This window comes from Pongo pygmaeus, chromosome 7 (genome assembly GCF_028885625.2).
Source record: "Pongo pygmaeus isolate AG05252 chromosome 7, NHGRI_mPonPyg2-v2.0_pri, whole genome shotgun sequence".
Classification (NCBI taxonomy): Eukaryota; Metazoa; Chordata; class Mammalia; order Primates; family Hominidae; genus Pongo; species Pongo pygmaeus.
In genome coordinates, this window is record NC_072380.2 from 37,112,718 (window position 1) to 37,137,538 (window position 24,821).

At 40.0% G+C, this 24,821-nt stretch overlaps 2 protein-coding genes across 2 annotated transcripts in view; both read left to right on the plus strand.

Moving 5' to 3' along the window:
• KCNU1 (potassium calcium-activated channel subfamily U member 1) overlaps positions 1 to 24,821 on the plus strand; it is a 164,000-nt gene that overhangs the window by 86,587 nt on the left and 52,592 nt on the right. The gene's annotated exons all lie outside the window — the stretch shown is intronic.
• LOC129042851 (putative translationally-controlled tumor protein-like protein TPT1P8) lies at positions 4,907 to 23,626 on the plus strand. Its single transcript, XM_063669433.1, is given in 6 exon segments — positions 4,907 to 4,968; positions 22,418 to 22,553; positions 22,746 to 22,890; positions 22,893 to 23,135; positions 23,138 to 23,173; positions 23,493 to 23,626. Coding segments are annotated over 6 exon segments (756 nt in total).

The following is a 24,821-nucleotide window of genomic DNA, read 5'->3' on the forward strand; positions in this document are numbered from 1 at the left end:
ACTGATTTTCACTTTGTGTTATTTGTCCTCTGAGTAACACCTTACCATCGTCTTTCTCAGGGGCTCACAGTCCCCAGGTATTTAAATGTCCTCATCAACATCTATTATCTAAAACTTCATTTGCAAAAACAGAAGAATAAAATATTAACCCTTCTGGGGCAGTTTCCCTTTCATCATGGATCAAGGACTTCAGCTAAGGAAAAAAGCCCTAACTAACAAATTTCAGGTATCAACGTAAAGGGGAGGTATAATTTTAGGCAACATCCGATAAGAGTCTTCTATGTACGTCCAATACCACATCTCGAACCCTATCGCATGCTATGCTATGTTAGCTTTTTGGCTTCAGAAAGAGAGATAAAGGGGGACGCCACCCCGCCCTGTAACTATGGTGGGGGCTCCAGCAGTAAACTGTAGAGTGTCAGATCACAGTTCTGTGATGTTCATGCTCTGTGACCATGAGCAAGTCACTTACTGTCCTGTGGCTCAGATCCCCCATCCAGTAAAATAAATAATACAATCTCATAGAAATGATGAGAAGATTAAGTATAAGACTTTGAGAGAAGTTCCCAGCATTGAGTAGTAAGCATTCAATAAATGCTAGCAATTATCGCTACACAAGAGTCAGGAGTGTCCCATAAAATAATTGAAGTCAAGGTCTGGAGAGTTACCGCAAAGCAGCTTTCTGCTAATATTAAAATTCTGCATTTGTGCTAACACCAGCAGTTTGAGTAGGTAAGACAGAGGACTTAGAGATGAATGTTATTTCAATTAACATCTTGGGCTGGGTGCAGTAGCTCATGCCTGTAATCTCAGCACTTTGGGAGGCCAAGGTGGGTGAATCACCTGAGGTCAGGAGTTTGAGACCAGCCTGGCCAACATGGTGAAATCCTGTCATGCCTGCCATCCTAGCTACCCAGGAGGCTGAGGCAGGAAAATTGCTTGAACCTGGGAGGTGGAGGCTGTAGTGAGCCAAGATTGTACCATTGCACTCCAGCCTGGGCAACAAGAGCGAAATTCCATCTCAGAAAATAAACTAACCAAACAAACAAACAAAAAAACCCCACAATTTACATCTTGTGGGGGAGGCAAAGTGGCAGCAAAACTCACTTTTAGTAATAAGAGAGGTAGACCCTGTCTCATTCTCCCCAGGAAGCAATGTGGTCCTTGCCTACTAAGAATAATTACTTTCTTTCTTTCCTTCCCCCGGCCCCCACCCCCACCACTTTCTTTAAAGATATGAGAATGTAAGAATTCTCCACCCATATTAGACCATGCTTGGCTCCTAAGACCACGCCAGTTTTGATAGTGAAAGTCAAGGACACAATCATAATTGTCCTCCTCAACTTAGCATCAAATATAATGGCTGTTTACCCAACACTATAAATTATTGGCTTACACAACACAATATATTATTGGCTTTTATACAATTATTTATACTTTTAAAAATAAACATCAAGAACAAGTGAGTGTGGAGTCTGTAACAATCCCCATTTAATTGGGAAAATCTTTCTTGCTAAGAGAGGGTTAAGAAAAGGCACTTTTAACAAATTCTTCTTCTTCTTGAATGCCCATTTGAATGCCCAATTTTGAATGCCCTTTTGAATGCTCAAATTCTTCTTCTTGAATGCCCTTTTCTCTCCCTGCTCTCTGTTCCACAGCTGGCTGAGGACTGCAAGCACAAGGCAGGCAGAACTTCAGGGCTGCTGGGCAGCTTTACAAGTTGGCAGCTGTCTTCAGCACATGCGCAACAATCAGGACAATAAAATATTGTTCATTGCTTTTACCCCACAACCAATTAGGTCAGCTGTAAATATTGGAATTGCTTGGTAAACATGCTGGAAGATTGTGCTGACTTGTTAATATAAGTGAAAATGTAATTAGATTTATAACACTTTTTTTCCAAGTCATAATTTACAACAGCAACAACAGGAGAAAAAAAAATCTCTTGCAACCTGCTGAAATATCATTATTAAAATGCACATGAAAAGTCAATTATGCCAGAGGGAGGTATTTAAGAGAAGTGAGTTTCCATACTGTGGGATTACACCGTGGGGATTACATATTTCTTATTTATTTTTTTCCCTGGATCTTTTCTGCTGCCAAATGAAAAGGAACAGATATTTTACTTATTTCACTCTGAAATATTGCTGCAGATAGTGCTAAGAAGTAAACCAAATAACTGACTCCCTGGAAACCTACTCAATTCTCTTCAAAGCCCCAGGAAAAGCCGAGTAGTCACCATTCTTTTTTATTTATAAGCCCATCTCGCTTTAAGCAATAGTCATGTTCCTTAAAACATGTGGAAATCATTTTTTTTTCCTAAATGCTATTCTGTTTTACACTCTAAATGAGAAGATTATTATATAGAATTCTGTGGGGGCAGTCCTTATGTAAAGATAATAAATAAGCCCTCATTTTCATTTTAAAATCTGGAGTTTCCCCTGCTCACAGGGTCATAGTGGGAACACCACTCTACCCTCACTCAAGGATGGTACAGAGTGGCAGGACATTCATGTGATGTCCCAGGCACAGGTGCCAGCCACCATGTGCCCTCCCTGGGCAGGAGATCTTGGTGGCATCATCCCTGAGCTGGGCTTCATCCCATGAGGAGTGTTTGGGGCTCTGTGGGTCAGGTGAGGACACAACCATTATTGTCCCCCTCAAATGAGCATCAAATATAAAGGCTGCTTACCCAACACTATAGATTATTAGCTTACCCAACACAATATATTATTGGCTTTCATACAATTATTTATACCTTTTAAAATAAACATCAAGAACAAGTGAGTATGGAGTGTGTAACAGTCCCCATTTAATTGGGAAAACCTTTCTTGCCGAGAGAAGGTTAAGAAAAGGCACCTTTAACAGATTCTTCTCCTTGAACGTCCCTTTCCCTCCCTATTCTCTGTTCCACCAGAGGGGTTCTGTTCCTTCCTTAGAACCCCTCTGTTCCTCCCAGAGGGTTTCTAAGCCCACTTGCAATCATAACCCAGCCAGGTTGTTGCCCTTCTGCTTCCTGGTTTCCTCCTAATGAATGTAAGTGGTATTATATCTCATCTACATTTAAGGTACCAGTGGGGAAAAAGCGAGTTAAAAAAAATCATAAGGCCATGTATAAATGTGAAAGAAGCTGCCATTTTCTGTCCGTCTCAAACTTCTAAAGTGTTCTGTTTAGATAATGGAAGAAATCTTTTAATGCATTTTATTAGAATTGCTAGTGCATATATTGCAGATAAATTACTCTTTAGGGAAAGATTTTGGTGTTGCTACATAAGAATCAACCAAAATAAATCACATGTATATGTGTGTATATATACACATATATGTATGACTTATTTATACATACCAATACATACATACATTACATATATACTTTACAGATATATAATATATATTACAGATATATAATAATGTTATATATGTTATTATATAAAACATATATACATTACAGATATATATACACACACACACATTACAGATATATTATATATATACTGGAAGATCTAGAAGAGCTAAAAATAAGGAGTGGCAAAGTTTACAGACTTTGATTCAAAGTAGCCTTTTAATCCAGTGATACGGCTTTGTAATTGAGAACAATGCAAATGACCTTCCAAAATAAAAATGTCCAGTTTTTATTTACTTATTGCTTGTAATAATTATGATTAATACCTTTATATTCACATTTTATTACAAGTAAAGAGCACATTAAAATTTCTGGTTCATAGAATAATATTTTTATGAAAAATATTTTCGTGCAGATTAGCTAGCTTTGCTTCAACTAAAATATTGTTTGATTTTATACTCAGTCAAGTCTGGTGCCTGGATTTTACACTGTTTAGGTATAAATATAAATATCCAGAGACCTTCTTTCTAAAAATCCCTGTTTTCGGCTGTTGCCCACAGCATAGGTATCTGCTGCCAGGACCATGGGCAACGTGCTTTCTTTTTTCTCACTTGACTTCTGTTTTATTCCTTTGAGAAATTCTTTAATGGATCAGCCTTGGAAACCAGTTTTAAGAGACTTAGAGATAGCTCAGAGGCAAAAGACAGTTTGAAGGGATTTTCAGGGCCAGGTCAAGTATCTGCTTGGCTTGTGAGTTTAGTCTTCCAGGAACAGTTCCAGTATCTCCTGCCCACAGCCACCGAGGTCCCACTCAAACTAATCGATTTCCATAATGCATCCCCTAGGCCCACCCAGGACAAGTTCCGAGCTGAGCAAAAATAAAAAGTCTATGAACCCACTGGCATAAGGCTTTGACTTCTCTACATAGATTCTATCTGTGTTTCTTTACAGCTAATCGGGAAAGATTTGGGTGAATGTGTTAAAAAAGAAAACAGACAAGGAACCATCCTGGGTGGCTTTTACATTTTTCTGTTTTTCAAAGTCAAAGAGCTATGTCAGAGGACTCTCAATCTTTAGGGAATCAGGAATAAGATCACAGAAGAAACATGTTTGTATAATTACACAAGCAGATCATCTCTGTCAACCCTGATTCTATCCCTCCTTCCAACAGTCTTTCAAGGTCTATCTTCCCATCTAGAACCATCTTCTTTCTTGGAGGTAGGGCAGGGTAGGCATTCCTAATGAGGTGCTCTGTCACCAGACATTCTTACCCCCACCTCCAGATCTGTGGAGCTGCCTCAAGTTCTCCTCCTCCTTCCCCTTCTTCCTCCTTTCCTCTCTTTCAGTTCACCTTGCAGCCACTACATTTGCTTCTAGTATTTTTTCAAGCCAAGAAATAAGAGTAGAGAAGAGATGAAACCGTACTTTCCAAGGTGGGTGTGTATGTAGGTATGGATATAAAAATGTCAGGGGATAAGAGGCTTCTTTAAACCCTTGTCTAATAATATACCCCCTGGCTGGCCTGTTTCCACCCTGAGAATCACAGCACACATACAAGGCCAGATGTTGGTGATGGGAGCACTGAAGCGGAAAGGAGGTGAGGAGACAAGAGAAGAAATGGAGAAGTAGGAAGAGCAACTGGATTCTGGAAAAATAATTTACTATACCAAAATACTAAATTACTATACCAAATAATCTACTATACCAAATTGTAGAATACAATTATAAAATCAACACTTTTCCCAAGCACCTGATTTCTCTCTAACTCTCTGTTACCTGCACTTAGAAACACACTCTAAAATAAGCAAAAACAAAGGGCAAAGCAGATGATCTACAGTGAACCCAGCAGGGGCTGCAGATTGCTCACATCTGGGCTAACAGTTGGGGTAAGGATTCATAGAATCAAGTGAGGAAGATGTGAGAAAGGTTTCTCTCCTCAATTCAGTCAAGCCTCTTGCTTTCTCTATTTTATTCCTAAGGATTTCTTGAATCTCTAGTTTTTCCTTTTCTTTTTTTTTGAGACGGAGTTTCACTCTTGTCGCCCAGGCTGGAGTGCAATGGCATGGTCTTGGCTCACTGCAACCTCTGCCTCCTGGGTTCAAGCAATTCTCGTGCCTCAGCCTCCCAAGTAGCTGAGATTACAGGCGCCTGCCACCACACCCAGCTGATTTTTTTATTTTTAGTAGAGATAGAGTTTCACCATGTTGGCCAGGCTAGTCTCAAACTTCTGATCTCAGGTGATCCTCCTGCCTCGGCCTCCCAAAGTGCTGGGATTACAGGCATGAGCTACCACACCTGGCCTAGTTTTTCCATTTTTAATTCAAATCCCAAATCAAGCTACCATCTTCTCTTCCTAGACAAACACTGAAATATCCTCTGGTGTGGTCTTCCCATATCTACACTTGTCCCTTCTTCTCCGTTTTTATATCACAGCTTGAGGGATGCATAAAAAATGAAAATGTGAAATACTGCTTCCCTGGAATGGTTTCTCCATGCCCTTAAGAATGAGATCAAAATCCTTAACAATGCCCGTTGTCATATAACTCCTATCTCTCAAAAGCCGTCTAAACTCGAACTATATTCTACCCTCTCACTTGTCCAAATATGCATTATACTTCTTATCTGCCTTGGTCCTGTGTGTATACATAGAATGTGCTTCTGTCTTCCCATCTTTGCCTAATAAATTCTCACTGCATTCCAAGAACATTCCAAAACTCAACTCTAAATACCCCAGATTACCAAGAGAAAAAGGACTTTGTATTTTATTAACATCCCAAAAATATCTAGCTTCTCATTATAAGGAATGATCTCTTTTCAAACAAAAATATGTCTCTCAGGTGGTATTTTAAAAAGCTGATTTAGCAATAAAATATAAGTATTTAAAATAATGCCCAATTAGTTGCAAGTAAGAGAAACCAATTAAAAATAAAGACAAGAAAATTTCTGATAAGGAATTTCAGATCAGAAAAACTCTAAGGGAGAAAGTGATGTTGGCCTTCAGGTGAGACTGGAGCCAGGAATGGGCAATCTGTGTGCCCCACCCAAGGAGGCTGCTCTGTCAGCTGCATTCTGCCACAGGTCCATGTGAGCTGTGGTGTAGACCTCACCCTCCGCACAAAGGCTCTCTTTACCTCTGTAAAGCAGCAGATGGTTGTCCCTGTCCTGAAGTCATATCCCTGCTCACAAACTAGGTGACTAGCTTCTCAGTTTCCCAGTTTCTCATGACAAGAAGAGAGTATCCAACTGACTCAGCTCAAGTCAGCTTTCTGTGTTATATCAGGAAGTGGAGACTTTGGAAACAAACCTGACCATTGGGTAGGGGATGAAATAGTTCTCAAAGAAGTAAAGGAGTGCAGATATGGACTTGGAAGAAACGCCAAAGGAATTATTCCAAATAAACACAAGAACAATACTCATAGTAAATAAATACTTTTAAGCATTATCACATCAATTAGGACATATGTGTATATTTTATATATATAAAATATAGTTATACATACATATCTGCCCTAATTGATAGGATAATGCTGAAAAGTATTTACATATTTTATATAAAATATTTATTTATATTGTATATGTATATAAATATATAATACATTTTAATACATTATATAATATATGTTTTATATATATTATATACGAACAATTTTATATATATAGGAAAATTCAGACTGGCTTTCCTCTCAGGTGAAATTTACTTAGCAACTATGACAGTAAATCATTGGGACGTTGCTGAAGTCACTTTCTCAGATCTTCTGGAAGGCCTACATTGAGTGGGCACCGTAAAACATTGGTTTATGGCTTGGGTATTTCTTGCATTTTAATAAGGCTTGGAAACTTAGATGTTATTCACTGCAGCTGCCAATCAAGTACTTGTGCAGTTCAGGCATATATGTATGTGTGTATATATATACATATATGAAATATATGAGATATATAAAAATATCTTTTTAGGTTTTATATATATACCCATATATGCTGTAATTTTATATAAAATTACATGTTTGCTGTACCTACTAGGTACTCAGTGGTATAGCACACACTTGTGGTATAAATCTAACCTTGAGAAGTATATGTCTGGTATGCAAGAAAAATTAGCTATCAATTAATTGCAGAATCGATTGAATAAATTAATGCAGACCATATTTCCATCTAATATTTGTTGAGTGCCTTTGATATGCATTGTGCTTTCATGAATTTATTAATGAGAAGGCTGTGTTGAGGGATGGGTCAGGTATTGTGCTAGAGATCAGAAAACTGGGGAAATTAATAAGGAAGGCTTCCTGCAGGAGGCAGGTCTTGAGCTGCATCTGAAATGCCGAATGCTTCAACAGCTGGTGTTCTGTGATCTGTAGGAATAAGAAAAAAATTGTTACAAAGCAAAGCAAACCTGATTGGCTTTCCCTCAGGTGAAATTTACCTGGCAACTATAATAGTAAATCACTAGGACTTTGCTCAAGTCACTTTCTCAGATCTTCTGGAAGGCCTGCCTCGAGTGGGCACTGTAAAAGATTGGTTTGAGGAGGAGCCAAGATGGCCGAATAGGAACAGCTCCGGTCTACAGCTCCCAGCATGAGCGACGCAGAAGATGGGTGATTTCTGCATTTCCATCTGAGGTACCGGGTTCATCTCACTAGGGAGTGCCAGACAGTGGGCGCAGGTCAGCGGGTGCGCGCACCGTGCGCGAGCTGAAGAAGGGCGAGGCATTGTCTCACCCGGAAGCACAAGGGGTCAGGGAGTTCCCTTTCCTAGTCAAAGAAAGGGGTGACAGATGGCACCTGGAAAATCGGGTCACTTCCACCCAAATACTGCGCTTTTCCGACAGGCTTAAAAAACAGCGCACCAGGAGATTATATCCCGCACCTGGCTCAGAGGGTCCTATGCCCAAGGAGTCTCACTGATTGCTAGCACAGCAGTCTGAGATCAAACTGCAAGGCAGCAGCGAGGCTGGGGGAGGGGCACCCGCCATTGCCCAGGCTTGCTTAGGTAAACAAAGCAGCCGGGAAGCTCGAACTGGGTGGAGCCCACCATAGCTCAAGGAGGCCTGCCTGCCTCTGTAGGCTCCACCTCTGGGGGCAGGGCACAGACAAACAAAAAGACAGCAGTAACCTCTGCAGACTTAAATGTCCCTGTCTGACAGCTTTGAAGAGAGCAGTGGTTCTCCCAGCACGCAGCTGGAGATCTGAGAACGGGCAGACTGCCTCCTCAAGTGGATCCCTGACCCCTGACCCCCGAGCAGCCTAACTGGGAGGCACCCACCAGCAGGGGCAGACTGACACCTCACACGGCCGGGTACTCCAACAGACCTGCAGCTGAGGGTCCTGTCTGTTAGAAGGAAAACTAACAAACAGGACATCCACACCAAAAACCCATCTGTACATCACCATCATCAAAGACCAAAAGTAGATAAAACCACAAAGATGGGGAAAAAACAGCAGAAAAACTGGAAACTCTAAAAAGCAGAGCGCCTCTCCTCCTCCAAAGGAATGCAGTTCCTCACCAGCAACGGAGCAAAGCTGGACGGAGAATGACTTTGATAAGCTGAGAGAAGAAGGCTTCAGACGATCAAATTACTCCGAGCTACGGGAGGATGTTCAAACCAAAGGCAAAGAGGTTGAAAACTTTGAAAAAAATTTAGAAGAATGTATAACTAGAATAACCGATACAGAGAAGTGCTTAAAGGAGCTGATAGAGCTGAAAACCAAGGCTCGAGAACTACGTGAAGAATGCAGAAGCCTCGGGAGCCGATGACATCAACTGGAAGAAAGGGTATCAGTGATGGAAGATGAAATGAATGAAATGAAGCAAGAAGGGAAGTTTAGAGAAAAAACAATAAAAAGAAACAAGCAAAGCCTCCAAGAAATATGGGACTATGTGAAAAGACCAAATCTACGTCTGATTGGTGTACCTGAAAGTGACAGGGAGAATGGAACCAAGCTGGAAAACACTCTGCAGGATATTATCCAGGAGAACTTCCCCAATCTAGCAAGGCAGGCCAATATTCAGATTCAGGAAATACAGAGAATGCCACAAAGATACTCCTCGAGAAGAAAAACTCCAAGACACATAATTGTCAGATTCACCAAAGTTGAAATGAAGGAAAAAATGTTAAGGGCAGCCAGAGAGAAAGGTCGGGTTACCATCAAAGGGAAGCCCATCAGACTAACAGCAGATCTCTCGGCAGAAACCCTACAAGCCAGAAGAGAGTGGGGAATATTCAACATTCTTAAAGAAAAGAATTTTCAACCCAGAATTTCATATCCAGCCAAACTAAGCTTCATAAGTGAAGGAGAAATAAAATACTTTACAGACAAGCAAATGCTGAGAGATTTTGTCACCACCAGGCCTGCCCTAAAAGAGCTCCTGAAGGAAGCGCTAAACATGGAAAGGCACAACCGGTACCAGCCGCTGCAAAATCATGCCAAAATGTAAAGACCATCGAGACTAGGAAGAGACTGCATCAAGTAACGAGCAAAATAACCAGCTAACATCATAATGACAGGATCAAATTCACACATAACAATATTAACTTTAAATGTAAATGGACTAAATGCTCCAATTAAAAGACACAGACTGGCAAATTGGATAAAGACTCAAGACCCATCAGTGGGCTGTATTCAGGAAACCCATCTCACGTGCAGAGACACACATAGGCTCAAAATGAAAGGATGGAGGAAGATCTACCAAGCAAATGGAAAGCAAAAAAAGGCAGGGGTTGCAATCCTAGTCTCTGATAAAACAGACTTTAAACCAACAAAGATCAAAAGAGACAAAGAAGGCCATTACATAATGGTAAAGAGATCAATTCAACAAGGAGATCTAACTATCCTAAATATATATGCACCCAATACAGGAGCACCCAGATTCATAAAGCAAGTCCTGAGTGACCTACAAAGAGACTTAGACTCCCACACAATAATAATGGGAGACTTCACACCCCACTGTCAACATTAGACAGATCAACGAGACAGAAAGTCAACAAGGATACCCAGGAATTGAACTCAGCTCTGCACCAAGCGGACCTAATAGACATCTACAGAACTCTCCACCCCAAATCAACAGAATATACATTTTTTTCAGCACCACACCACACCTATTCCAAAATTGACCACATACTTGGAAGTAAAGCTCTCCTCAGCAAATGTAAAAGAACAGAAATTATAACAAACTATCTCTCAGATCACAGTGCAATCAAGCTAGAACTCAGGATTAAGAATCTCACTCAAAACCGCTCAACTACATGGAAACTGAACAACCTGCTCCTGAATGACTACTGGGTACCTAACGAAATGAAGGCAGAAATAAAGATGTTCTTTGAAACCAGCGAGAACCAAGGCACAACATACCAGAATCTCTGGGATGCATTCAAAGCAGTGTGTAGAGGGAAATTTATAGCACTAAATGCCCACAAGAGAAAGCAGGAAAGATCCAAAATTGACACCCTAACATCACAATTAAAAGAACTAGAAAAGCAAGAGCAAACACATTCAAAAGCTAGCAGAAGGCAAGAAATAACTAAAATCAGAGCAGAACTGAAGGAAATAGAGACACAAAAAACCCTTCAAAAAATTAATGGATCCAGGAGCTGGTTTTTTGAAAGGATCAACAAAATTGATAGACCGCTAGCAAGACTAATAAAGAAAAAAAGAGAGAAGAATCAAATAGATGCAATAAAAAATGATAAAGGGGATATCACCACCAATCCCACAGAAATACAAACTCCCGTCAGAGAATACTACAAACACCTCTACGCAAATAAACTAGAAAATCTAGAAGAAATGGATAAATTCCTCGACACATACACTCTTCCAAGACTAAACCAGGAAGAAGTTGAATCTCTGAATAGACCAATAACAGGAGCTGAAATTGTGGCAATAATAAATAGCTTACCAACCAAAAAGAGTTCAGGACCAGATGGATTCACAGCCGAATTCTACCAGAGGTACAAGGAGGAACTGGTACCATTCCTTCTGAAACTATTCCAATCAATAGAAAAAGAGGGAATCCTCCCTAACTCATTTTATGAGGCCAGCATCATCCTGATACCAAAGCCGGGCAGAGACACAACCAAAAAAGAGAATTTTAGACCAATATCCTTGATGAACATTGATGCAAAAATCCTCAATAAAATACTGGCAAACTGAATCCAGCAGCACATCAAAAAGCTTATCCACCATGATCAAGTGGGTTTCATCCCTGGGATGCAAGGCTGGTTCAATATATGCAAATCAATAAATGTCATCCAGCATATAAACAGAACCAAAGACAAAAACCACATGATTATCTCAATAGATGCAGAAAAGTCCTTTGACACAATTCAACAATGCTTCATGCTAAAAACTCTCAATAAATTAGGTATTGATCGGACGTATCTCAAAATAATAAGAGCTATCTATGACAAACCCACAACCAATATCATACTGAATGGGCAAAAACTGGAAGCATTCCCTTTGAAAACTGGCACAAGACAGAGATGCCCTCTCTCACCACTTCTATTCAACATAGTGTTGGAAGTTCTGGCCAGGGCAATTAGGCAGGAGAAGGAAATAATGGGTATTCAATTAGGAAAAGAGGAAGTCAAATTGTCCCAGTTTGCAGACGACATGATTATATATCTAGAAAACCCCATTGTATCAGCCCAAAATCTCCTTAAGCTGATAAGCAACTTCAGGAAAGTCTCAGCATACAAAATCAATGTACAAAAATCACAAGCATTCTTACACACCAACAACAGACAAACAGAGAGCCAAATCATGAGTGAACTCCCATTCACAATTGCTTCAAAGAGAATAAAATACCTAGGAATCCAGCTTACAAGGGATGTGAAGGACCTCTTCAAGGAGAACTACAAACCACTGCTCAAGGAAATAAAAGAGGATACAAACAAATGGAAGAACATTCCATGCTCATGGATAGGAAGAATCAATATCGTGAAAATGGCCATACTGCCCAAGGTAATTTACAGATTCAATGCCATGCCTGTCAAGCTACCAATGACTTTCTTTACAGAATTGGAAAAAACTACTTTAAAGTTCATATGGAACCAAAAAAGAGCCCGCATCGCCAAGTCAATCCTAAGCCAAAAGAACAAAGCTGGAGGCATCACGCTACCTGCCTTCAAACTATACTACAAGGCTACAGTAACCAAAACAGCATGGTACTGGTACCAAAAGAGAGATATAGATCAATGGAACAGAACAGAGCCCTCAGAAATAACGCTGCATATCTACAACCATCTGATCTTTGACAAACCTGAGAAAAACAAGCAATGGGGAAAGGATTCCCTATTTAATAAATGGTGCTGGGAAAACTGGCTAGCCATATGTAGAAAGCTGAAACTGGATCCCTTCCTTACACCTTATACAAAAATCAATTCAAGATGGATTAAAGACTTAAACGTTAGACCTAAAACCCTAAAAACCCTAGAAGAAAACCTAGGCATTGCCATTCAGGACATAGGCATGGGCAAGGACTTCATGTCTAAAACACCAAAAGCAATGGCAACAAAAGCCAAAATTGACAAATGGGATCTAATTAAACTCAAGAGCTTCTGCACAGCAAAAGAAACTACCATCAGAGTGAACAGGCAACCTACTAAATGGGAGAAAATTTTCGTAACCTACTCATCTGACAACGGGCTCATATCCAGAATCTACAATGAACTCCAACAAATTTACAAGAAGAAAACAAACAACCCCATCAAAAAGTGGGCGAAGGACATGAACAGACACTTCTCAGAAGAAGACATTTATGCAGCCAAAAAACACATGAAAAAATGCTCACCATCACTGGCCATCAGAGAAATGCAAATCAAAACCACAATGAGATACCAACTCACACCAGTTAGAATGGCAATCATTAAAAAGTCAGGAAACAACAGGTGCTGGAGAGGATGTGGAGAAATAGGAACACTTTTACACTGTTGGTGGGACTGTAAACTAGTTCAACCCTTGTGGAAGTCAGTGTGGCGATTCCTCAGGGATCTAGAACTAGAAATACCATTTGACCCAGCCATCCCATTACTGGGTATATACCCAAAGGACTATAAATCATGCTGCTATAAAGACACATGCACACGTATGTTTATTGCAGCATTATTCACAATAGCAAAGACTTGGAACCAACCCAAATGTCCAACAATGATAGACTGGATTAAGAAAATGTGGCACATATACACCATGGAATACTATGCAGCCATAAAAAATGATGAGTACATGTCCTTCGTAGGAACATGGACGAAATTGGAAATCATCATTCTCAGTAAACTATGGCAAGAACAAAAAACCAAACACCGCATATTCTCACTCATAGGTGGGAATTGAACAATGAGAACACAGGGACCCAGGAAGGGGAACATCACACTCTGGGGACTGTTGTGGGGTGGGGGGAGGGGGGAGGGATAGCATTGGGAGATACACCTAATGCTAGATGACGAGTTAGTGGGTGCAGCACACCAGCATGGCACATGTATACATATGTAACTAACCTGCACATTGCGCACATGTACCCTAAAACCTAAAGTATAATAATAATTTTTAAAAAAAGGGTTGGGTTTCCTCTGTGTTATCCAGTATTTAATAATCTATTATACCAAAAATCTCAGATATAATCTCTTTCCCAGTTTTATTTATTGTAAAGAGTGATTATTGATACATACTGAAAAATTAGGTATAATCAATATGAACTTTCCATCACAACTGGAATTGATTAATTGAGATCATAAATTTAAAATGTAAATATACCTGTAACACAAATTACATATTTTTTGTTTTATTGTTAGAAAATGTAATTATATGATTACAAAAGTCTGAGAATAAAAAGGTAAGATTTAAAAAAAAAATTGGTTTATGGTTCGGGTATTTGTTACATTTTAATAAGGCTTGGAAACTTAGATGTTATTCACTCCAACCGCCAGTCAAGTACTTGTGTAAAAGCAAGACAAACGTAACAATAAATGCTAAGCACTCCAGCGTACAGCAGCTCTGGCAGGATGTACTGCAGGCTTTATGAATGTATGAGAGTGAATATACAGAAGCTTGGGAAAAGGTCATTGGTATTTTTGGAGCAATAAATCAAGTATGGAAAGATTTGCATTTTGACTGTATAACATGCAGGACTGGATTAGAGGGAGAGAATACTTTGAAGTAATATTTCTCTGCTGACTTGTTTTATTAGCTTCTTTTAAACATGTTACATTATTGCTTATAGAATTTCATTTACTCGGATTGGCAGCTTGATAAATACGTCTATTGGCGATGATTTGGATTGCTCTGGGCATTAATATTATTAAAACCTGTCACAAGGAAATGTCTGAAAGATGACTTACTGTAAAGATTGCAGCATGAAATAAATCATCCAGTGGTATTTGTTACCATTTATGGCCTCTTGGAGCTGAGTCAATCCCTTTTTATGTTGCATTATTTTTCAAGTTTTTATAGCCTTACATTATATATTGCTGTCAGAAATGAACAGATGGGGTGTCGAACACAGGCTTTCTGAATAATTCCCACCCTCCAGTTATCGGTATGAAGGACAAGTGCAAAACTGTGCGTTCTCAAGCAAAAAGGAGAGAGAAGGAGGTGGGGAAGTTGCTGTTGAGGAAAGGGATCCCTTTGTCAGATGCTTTAGGCCAATCCCACCAGCTGGTTGGAATCCCTGACTGGCAGTCACCCTGTTTGGGTTTCAAGCAAGAGATGAGGTGGCTGTATCTGGCACCAACAGCCAAAAACTGCAGTTTTCAAATGCATTTTTTCCTGAGTGCCTCTTGCTGAGACACCCACCTCCACATTTGGAGGTAAATGTGTCATATTACTTTTTTCCTAAAAAGCTGAGGAAAAAAAAAAAAAAAGAAAGATGCGCAGAAAGAATTGAATATTCTTTGAGTGAGTGACTAATACTGCAAACATCCTGTTATTGGGCTTGGGGATGGGACATGAAGGATTCTGAGTAATGTGGATTGCTTTGCAGGGCCCTGGGCATCAATATAAAAAAAAATAAAAGGAGCACCCTGGAGGTTCTCAACATCTCACAGAGGAGGCAGGAACATGGTGCTCCAAGACTTCCTACACACTGAAGGGCAATGTGCCCTTAGGGGTCATTAGCTGCCCCCACTGACAAGACCAGGCAGCCACCAAACCTTGCGGGAGCCCTTCTGCAAAGCTCTGAACCATTGCAACCATTGCAACCATTGGAGGAGGAGAGAAAGTTAACTCACTAAAAGGCCAGACAACTGTTTTTTGTTTGTTTGTTTTTGTTTTTGAGACAGCGTCTTGATCTGTCATCTAGGCTGGAGTGCAGTAACACCATCATAGCAGACTTGAGCAATCCTCCCACCTCAGCCTCTGGGGTAACTAGTACTACAGTCATGAGCCACCATGCCCAGCTAATTTTTAAAATTTTTGGTAGGGATAGGGTCTCACTGTGTTGCCCACTCTAATTTCAAACTCCTGACCTCAAGTGATCCTCCCACCTTGACTTCCCAAAGCACTGGAGTTAACAGACGTGAGCCATTTCATCTGGCCAAGCCAACCAACTTTTTAAGAGGAGGGGGAAACATGAAATTTTCCTCACCTAGTCTCCACACACACTACGACGTCCATTCTGAGTAGTTGTACAAAGTACTAGCATATTATAGAGGAACAGAAAATAGACACAAAGCCTAAGTGTCTGGAATTCAAATTCATTGCTCACCATCTTGGGACTTTGAGTGAGTCACTTAATTTCTCTTCATCACAAAATGTGGATAAAAATATTTTTTCCTGCCTACCTCACGGTGTTGCTGGGAAAAGTCAAATCACACACACACACACACACACACATTCAAGTTTACTGGCCCCTACATTTGTCAAAGATAGGTATTTGAGTCACCATGTTACAGTCAGATTCTTACCTTGTCTCCTATAAAGCTCTGCATCTTCATGAGTTTATCAATCTCTGTTACTCATCTCCTCATCCCCAGATCCCTAAATGTTCAGCCCTTTCTCCACCATCTCTTAAAAGTGCTACCTTACTAGGAGCGATTTGCAGACAGTCATCTACAGCCTCTCCAAAAAGAGACCCATTCTCTCTTACCACACCTCTTGACTCCCTTGTCTCAATCGTTTCTTCGTTTATGTCATTTCTGAAAGGACCTTTCATATGAGTTTCTTGTCTATTTGTCTCATTCGTGTGAGGATGTCATTTGGATAAGCCCATTTAAAAGTCCATATTTACCAATCACACCTGAAACCGGCAGGGCTGTGGAGGAATGTTTCTTCCCAGGCAAAGTTCACAGCGTTGCTCCTTTTCATTTGAGATCTCATTCCTGAGTAGCACAGAAAGTTTTTTGTCCTTAACCCAGAGAGAGAGTGTGTAAAAGGGTGAATTTCAGATAGTTGAGTTTATAAAGGCAGTCAATTAGGTATGTATGCCAAGCTAGAATTTCTGTATTCCTGTGAGAGATACCTCTTGTCCCTTCTCTGCCTCTTTTTTCTCATTGCCTCTACCAAAGGACATTTGCATAAACCCCATCGTCCTCACCAAATTGGGAGCACTAAGCCTCCATAGGCTGATACATAAACATTTCATTATTATTATTATTATTTTTGAGATGGAGTTTTGCTCTTGTTGCCCAGGCTGGAGTACAGTGGCACGATCTCGGCTCACTGCAACCTCCTCCTCCCAGGTTCAAGTGATTCTCCTACCTCAACCTCCTGAGTAGCTGGGATTACAGGCATGTGCCACCACACCCAGGTAATTTTATGTTTTTAGTAGAGATGGGGTTTCTCCATGTTGGTCAGGCTGGTCTCGAACTCCTGACCTCAGGTGATCCTCCCACCTCGGCCTCCCAAAGTGCTGGGATTACAGGCGTGAGCCACCAGGACCTCCCGCCACATTTGTTTAACTCTTAAATATTGCATCAGTCTATAAAATATGCATTTCTCTTTTTTCTTTCTTCTCCTTCCCTTCGTTTTCTATCCATCTCTTTTTTGCCTTCCTTATCTTTTGCATTTTACTTTTACAAAGATATATCGAATGAGTCATCAAAGTTCTTAGCATCTTCTGAAAAAGCATCATGATGTCTGTGTTTCCACATAGTAATTTTCTTGTCTCATGAGAAGTTATAATTCACCAAGCTGAACAATCAGTGAATTACCTTTTCTTTCCTCTGGACATTTAGCGTGAACCAGCCGTCAATGTTCTCTCACCATGCTGAGAAAGTTGATGCTCACCAATTTCCTCTTCAGTTGGTGGCCTATCACGCTTTAAAGAAGAGACACGTGGCACTAGGCTTGATGTCTGGCTCTCTTAGTAACTGGCAGTCATATATTCTCTCCAGGCTAAATCCCCTATCTGTGAAATTAGAGAGAAAATGATACGTAGTCATCTAAGCTTTGAACTTTATCATTTACTCCTGTTCCTGCTGTCATATCCAGAAACAACCTCAGGGTAACAATTTCTCCTTGTTGTGCTCTGCCTTTTCTGGGAGGAAAGACTTCCACTGGCTTGGCAACATGGCTCACACCTGTAATCCCAGCACTTGGGAAGGCAGAGGTGGGAGGATCACTTGAGCCCAGGAATTCAAGACCAGCCTGGGCAACATGGTGAAATCCTATCTCTACAAAAAAAAATACAAAAATTAGCCAGGTGTGATAGCTTATGCTTGTAGTCCCAGCTACTTGGGAGGCTGAGGTGGGAGGATCATTTGAGCCCAGGAGGTCGAGGCTGCAGTGAGCTGAGATGATGTCACTGCACTCCAGCCTGGATGGCAGAGCCAGACTGTCTCAAAAAAAAAAAAAAAAAAAAAAAGACTTCTGCTGATTATAGTTGCCAAATATCTGTGTCCAATCAGTTGCAAAATACTACCTCATGCAGAGTTCATAAATCCTCTTCCTTCTCCTAGTTCAGCTTTCATTTTAAAAAGTTATCATAAATTCACTAAAACCATTAATTCATGTATTAAACTATCTGAAAGGTAGGGATGCATCTTCAGTGTGTTGGGTGTGGGGTTGGGAAGACATGCAACTTTGACCCAGAGTGACCTGAGATAATGAAGTTTCATAGTAATGGCTAATTACTGTTACCCACCTCTTTATTATTAATTCCACAATTCTGGCACATAAAATAACTTAATCATTTTCAGAATTTGCATGACTAATGGAGTGAGTTCTGATAGAATAAGGATAAGTTTCATAATTAGGTTTTGCTGGGAACTTGAGCAAGCCGGTCTATTTATAATTTGGTCAGCTCCTGATTTTTAATGAGGACATTGAGAGGGACTGAAGCCTCTGGCGGCATTCACTTCATATTTTAATTACCCACAGTAATTCTGACAATTACACATATGTCATAAATCACATCATAATGACCCGTGAAGAAAGTGTATTTAATTACTGAAAGGGGAGTTTTCAGGTTAAACGTGTGGCAGGGGTATGCCGTGGTGTGAACCACATTTGAAAACCAATAGCCGGGCGCGGTGGCTCATGCCTGTAATCCCAGCACTTTGGCAGTCTGAGGCGGGTGGATCACCTGAGGTCAGGAGTTCCAGACCAGTCTGGTGAACATGGCGAAACCATGTCTCTACTAAAAGTACAAAAATTAGCCAGGTGTGGTGGTGCACACCTGTACTCCCAGCTACTCCGGAGGCTGAGGCAGTAGAGTCGCTTGAACCCGGAAGATGGAGGTTGCAGTGAGCCAAGATTGAGCCACTGGACTTCAGCCTGGGCAACAGAGTGAGGCTCCATCTCAAAAAAATAAAAAATAAAAATAAAAACCAGGAAAAAAGAAAAAAAAGAAAGAAAACCAAGCCTCCTGTTTCTGTGGCCTAGGAGAAACAGTCTTAATGAATAAGGAAAGCTGTGGTTGAATTTCTAGTTTTAACTCTGGCTTGTAAAGATCTTTGAAGTCATCACTCCTGTTCTTACAATAACAAAAAACTAAACAAACTGAAAACTAGAGACTTTTCTTGGCCCATCAGTGAAACTGAGGTTATAGGGCAAAATCCAGAAATGTGGAGAATTGCAGCTGAGATTTGCTCACTGGGGGAAGCACTGAAGCTGTAAACTAGTAGGAATATTTACATGATAACTGGGATAAATTACTAGAGGCTGAGTGTGGATAGGGTATAGAATGAGAAACTCCTGGGGGCACACTTTGGAGGGTTTTGCCTTCAGAAATCCTACCAGGTTCCAGGATTTTTCCAATGAAAGGCCTAGAAAAAGTCCCTGAGAGATTCTGGCAGGGTGAGAGAAAGAGTAACGATTGTGAAATACAACCAGAGGCCGGGCACGATGGCTCACGCCTATAATCCTAGCACTTCGGGAGGCCAAGGTGGGTGGATCACCTGAGGTCAGGAGTTAAAGACCAGCCCGGCCAACATGATGAAACCCCGTTTTTACTAAAAATACAAAAATTAGCAGGGCATGTTTGTGGGTGCCCGTAATTCCAGCTACTGAGGAGGTTGAGGCAGGAGAATCACTTGAAGCCAGGAGAAGGAGGTTGCAGTGTGTGAGACTGCACCACTGCACTCCAGCCTGGGCGACAGTGCGAAAATCTGTCTGAAATTAAAAAAATAAAAAAAAAACTGAAGTCAGGAGTTGGAGACCAGCCTGGCCGACATGGCAAAACCGCGTCTCTACTAAAAATACAAAAATTGGCTGGTCATGGTGGGGGGCGCCTGTAATCCCAGCTACTCTGGAGGCCAAGGCAGGAGAATTGCTTGAACCCAGGAGGTGGAGGTTGTGGTGAGCCAAGATTGTGCCATGGCACCCCAGCTCAGGAGACAGAGCAAGACTCTGTCTAAAAAAAAGAAAAAGGAAAAAAGAAATACAATCAGAGCATTCTCCATTACAAGGACCTGCTCTCCAGGGAAAAAAAAACTTTCCCAGGGCTTTGCCTCAGCTGAGGGAATGGCATGTCTCCTACTCTACCCCTGTATCACCTGAAGAAGAAAGGAGAAACATGGGGAGTTAAGATCCATGCTGATGGTCACAGCCTCCAAAAACAGACCCACTAAAAATCTGAGACTTCATCATACAATCATATAATCTTCCTGTATCCCACACATTACCACCACACCAATAGGGCTTCAGTATCACAAAAGTGAATTATAGTTGAAAGAGGTGCAAGGTACAGATTATTCAAGAAGGAGTTCTTAGGAAAACCCAAAGACAACAAAGTAGACAAAAGCAATGACACTAGAGGAATTTAGAGCCTCTGAACACTACAGCTACAGCAAACAAACAGTGCAATTCGTAGCTAGATTAACATAAAACCTCACACTGAACACCTATTTACCTCAGTTCTTATTATCCAATACAACATATCCTATTGTAAAACAAAATTGCAAAGAATGCAAAAAGCCCAAAACAAAACAAAACTCTCTCTGAGATGTTCAATTTAAAACCACACCATTTATAAATTCGGAAAGGAGACTTTATTTCTTGTAAAAGGTTACAGCCTGTAAGGTGGCCATCCCACAAGCCGGGAAGTGTGCCTCCAGAAAAAACCAGAAACAGGAATTTCAAAGGAGAAGGGGTTGAGGTAGGAGCTTTATGTTGAACAGGTTGGCAAAACATACATATTCAACAGGTTACAGGAAGAGCTATGAATATGCATGCAACATAAGACCCATGTTTACCTTGGGGTGGAGACTTACTACTTTTTTAATGTTAGCTTTAGGGGTACAAGTGGTTTTTTGGTTATATGGATGAATTGCATTGTGGTGAAGTCTGAAATTTTAGTGTACCTGTCACCAAAGCAGTATACATTGTACCCAATATGTAGTTTTTTATCCCTCATCCTCCTCCCAATGTCCCCCTTCTGAGTCTTCAGTGTCCCTTATACCACTCTGTATGCCTTTGCATACCCATAGCTTAGCTCCCACTTATAAGTCAGAACATACAGTATTTGGTTTTCCATTACTGAGTTACTTCACTTAGAATAATGGACTCTACTTTCATCTAAGTTGTGACAAAATACATTATTTTGTTGTTTTTTATGGCTGTGTAGTATTCCATAGTGTATATATACCATATTTTCTTTATCCACTCATCAGTTGATAAGCACGTAGGTTGTTTCCATATCTTTACAATTGTGAATTATGCTGCAATAAACATATGTGTGCAGGTGTCTTTTTGACATAGTTACTTATATTGCCTTTGGGTAGATACCCAGTAGTGGGATTGCTGAATTGAATGGTGGATCTACTTGTGGTTCTCTGAGAAATCTCCATATGTTTTCCATACAGATTGTTCTAATTTACATTCCCAGCAACCGTGTAGAAGCATTCCCTTTTCACCACATCCATTGTTTTTTGACTTTTAATAATGGCCATTCTGGCTGGAGTAAAGGTATATCTCATTGTGGTTTTAATTTGCATTGATCTGATGATTAGTTGAGCGTTTTTCTGAAAATGTTGAGCATTTTTTCACATGTTTATTGGCCATTTGTATTTTTTTTGGAGAAATGAGACATTTAAATGTATCACAACTAGTCCCTAAACATCAAAATGCCTTTTCAGGGCATGAAGCCATGTAAGAGTGTATCTTCTGGAAACCAGCCAGAACCAATCCATGGTTGATGATCTTCTTATCTGTAGAAAGTGGTGAAATCAGTCTCTTGTCCAATAATAGCTGTAGTTAGGGCTGGTAGAACAGAGATCAGTTAGTCAGAATGTGGTGGTGAACTACAAATTGTTTTAATATTGCTCATCTTGAGGTCAGTGCTTGTTTAGCTGCTAGAGAAACAAACAAAAAGTTTTGTGGCAGTTAGAATGTCATTTATTTCTGAAGTGTAGGGTACATGACTTAACCCTTGCCTAGAATGGTCTTAAGTTCCATTTATAATTTGGTATCTTATTGCCACAAAGTGTCTGTTCTGTCAGTTTCATAATCTCTATTTTAACATTAATACTTGTCAGTAGTTATGTTGAAACAATAGAAGGGAGGGGGGTATCATGAGGCTCATCTAATCTTCTCTCCTGTCATTGCTGTGAACTCAGTTTTTAAAGATTTTTCTGGGGTGCCCTTGCCCAAGAGGGAGTCTGTTCAGTTGGTCAGGGAAAGGGGGATTTAGAATTTTATTTTTATTTTATAGAGGAGAAAAACCAAGTAACAGAGACAAACTAAGAGATGATACCAATTTGGAATTATCAGAATTTGAAATAAGTATGATTAATATGTTAAAGACTCTGATAGAAAACATAGACAACATGGAACAACAAATGGACAATGTAAGCAGAGAGGTAGAAATCCTAAGAAATAATCAAAGGAAATACTAGAAATCAAAAACACGGTAACAGAAATAGAAAATGCCTTGATTGGCTCACCAGTAGACTGGACAGTGTGAAAAGGAGAGTAGCTTTTCCTCACACTCCTCCCTCCCCCACAACACCACTCTGGCTGCACTGTGCTCTGAACTCCAGGCTTCTGCTAAGCCAGTGCCACCTTCATCTCCGTTCAGCCCCATCACGATTATCTTCCAGGACCTCATCAGCCACAATGAGATGTTCTCTGACATTTACAAGATCCGGGAGATCACAAATGGGCTGTGCCTGGAAGTGGAGCAGAAGATAGTAAGACAACAGGGAACACTGATGACTCACTCATTGGCAGAAATTCCTCCTCTGAAAGCACTGAGGGTGAAGTTACTGAAAGCACAATAATCACTAGTGTTGATATTGTTACAAACCATCACTTGCAGGAAAGCAGCTTCACAAAAGAAGCCTACAAGAAGTATATCAAAGATTACATGAAATCGATCAATGAAAAACTTGAAGAACAGAGACCAGAAAGAGTGAAACCTTTTATAACAGGAATGAAGAACAAATCAAGCACATCTTTGCTAATTTTAAAAACTACTAGTTCCATTTTTTTTTTTTTTTGAATTTTTGAGATATGATCTTGCTCTGTCACCCAGGCTGGAGTGCAGTGGCATAATCACAGCTCACTGCAATCTCTGCCTCCTTTGTTCAAGTGATTCTCCTGCCTCAGTCTCTTCTGTAGCTGGGATTACAGGCATGCACCACCATGCCCAGCTAATTATTGTATTTTTAGTAGAGACAGGGTTTCACCATGTTGGCCAGGCTGATCTCGAACTCCTGGCCTCAAGTGATCCACCTGCCTTGGCCTTCCAAAGTGCTTGGATTACAGGCATGAGCCACATGCCCAGCAAAACTACCAGTTCTTTATTGGTGAAAACCTAAATCCACCTGGCATGGTTGCTATGCTGAACTACCATAAGGATGGTCAGTATGACCCCACATATGATTTTTTAAAGAATGGTTTAGAAATTAAAAGATGTTAAGAAATTTGGTAATTACTTTGGATCTATCACCTGTCATCATAACTGGCTGCCACTTGTCATCAGCACAACACCAGAGATTAAGACAAATGAGACTGATGTCATCTTGAGCTTTTTAATTGTTTTGACTCTGATTTATTTGGTGTGGAGGCATCACTTTTAAGGAAAAAAAACTTGTCGCGTAGATTGTCTAAAAATAAAATGCATTTAAACTCAGAAAGAGAGAGAATAAGTACTCTTGAGGATACATCTTCAGAAATTTTCCAAACTGATATAAAAGGGCATAAAGAAGAATAAAAAATAAGAACAATATCAAAAGAAAGTGGGACAAATTGAAAATGTGAATATATGCATAACTGGAATATGAGGAGGAGAAAGAAAAATGGAGAAGAAGCAACGTTTGAAGTAATAGTAGCTGAGACCTTTCCAAAATTAATAATGCCAACCCACAGACCTGGAAATCTCAGAAAACAGGTAGGATACATAACAAAATATATACAACTACTCATATTATATTCAAACTGCTAAGAAAAAAAAAAGAAAATTACAAAAGAACCCAAATGAAAAAGAAGTCATCTTGCCCATGGAGAAACACAGAAAATAATTATAGTTGTCTTTTTGTCAGAAACCATAAGTAAGAACACAGTAGAGTGAATTAAAGTATTGAAAGAAAAAACCCCATCAACCTAAAATCCTATTTGCAGTAAAATTTTTCTTCAAAATTGAAGGAAACAGGCAGACTTCCTCAAACAAAAACTGAGGCAGTTTATCACCAGCAGGCTTACCCTACAAGAAATGTGAAAAGATGGTAAGAAAATCTTCAGGCAGAAGGAAAATTATATAGATCAGAAACTGAGATCTATATAAAGAATATTCAAGACAGAATAAATGAATTAATTTTTTTATTTTTAATTGACTTAAAATATAACTGTTTAAGGTATTCATAGTAAAATTGTAAGAGGTGACCAATATACCTAGATACTTGAAATGAATGACAGCAGTGTCATAAGAGATGGAAAGGATGAGTTGGAAATACTCTGCAATAAGCTACGTGCACTATACATCAGGCAGTGTAGTGTTTTTCAAAGAGAAACTTAAATCAGTTAAAAATATATATTGCAAATTTGAGGTCAACTCCTAATTTAAAAAAATAAATATAAGTGTGTTGTGCTACAAAAAGAGATAAAATGAGATCATA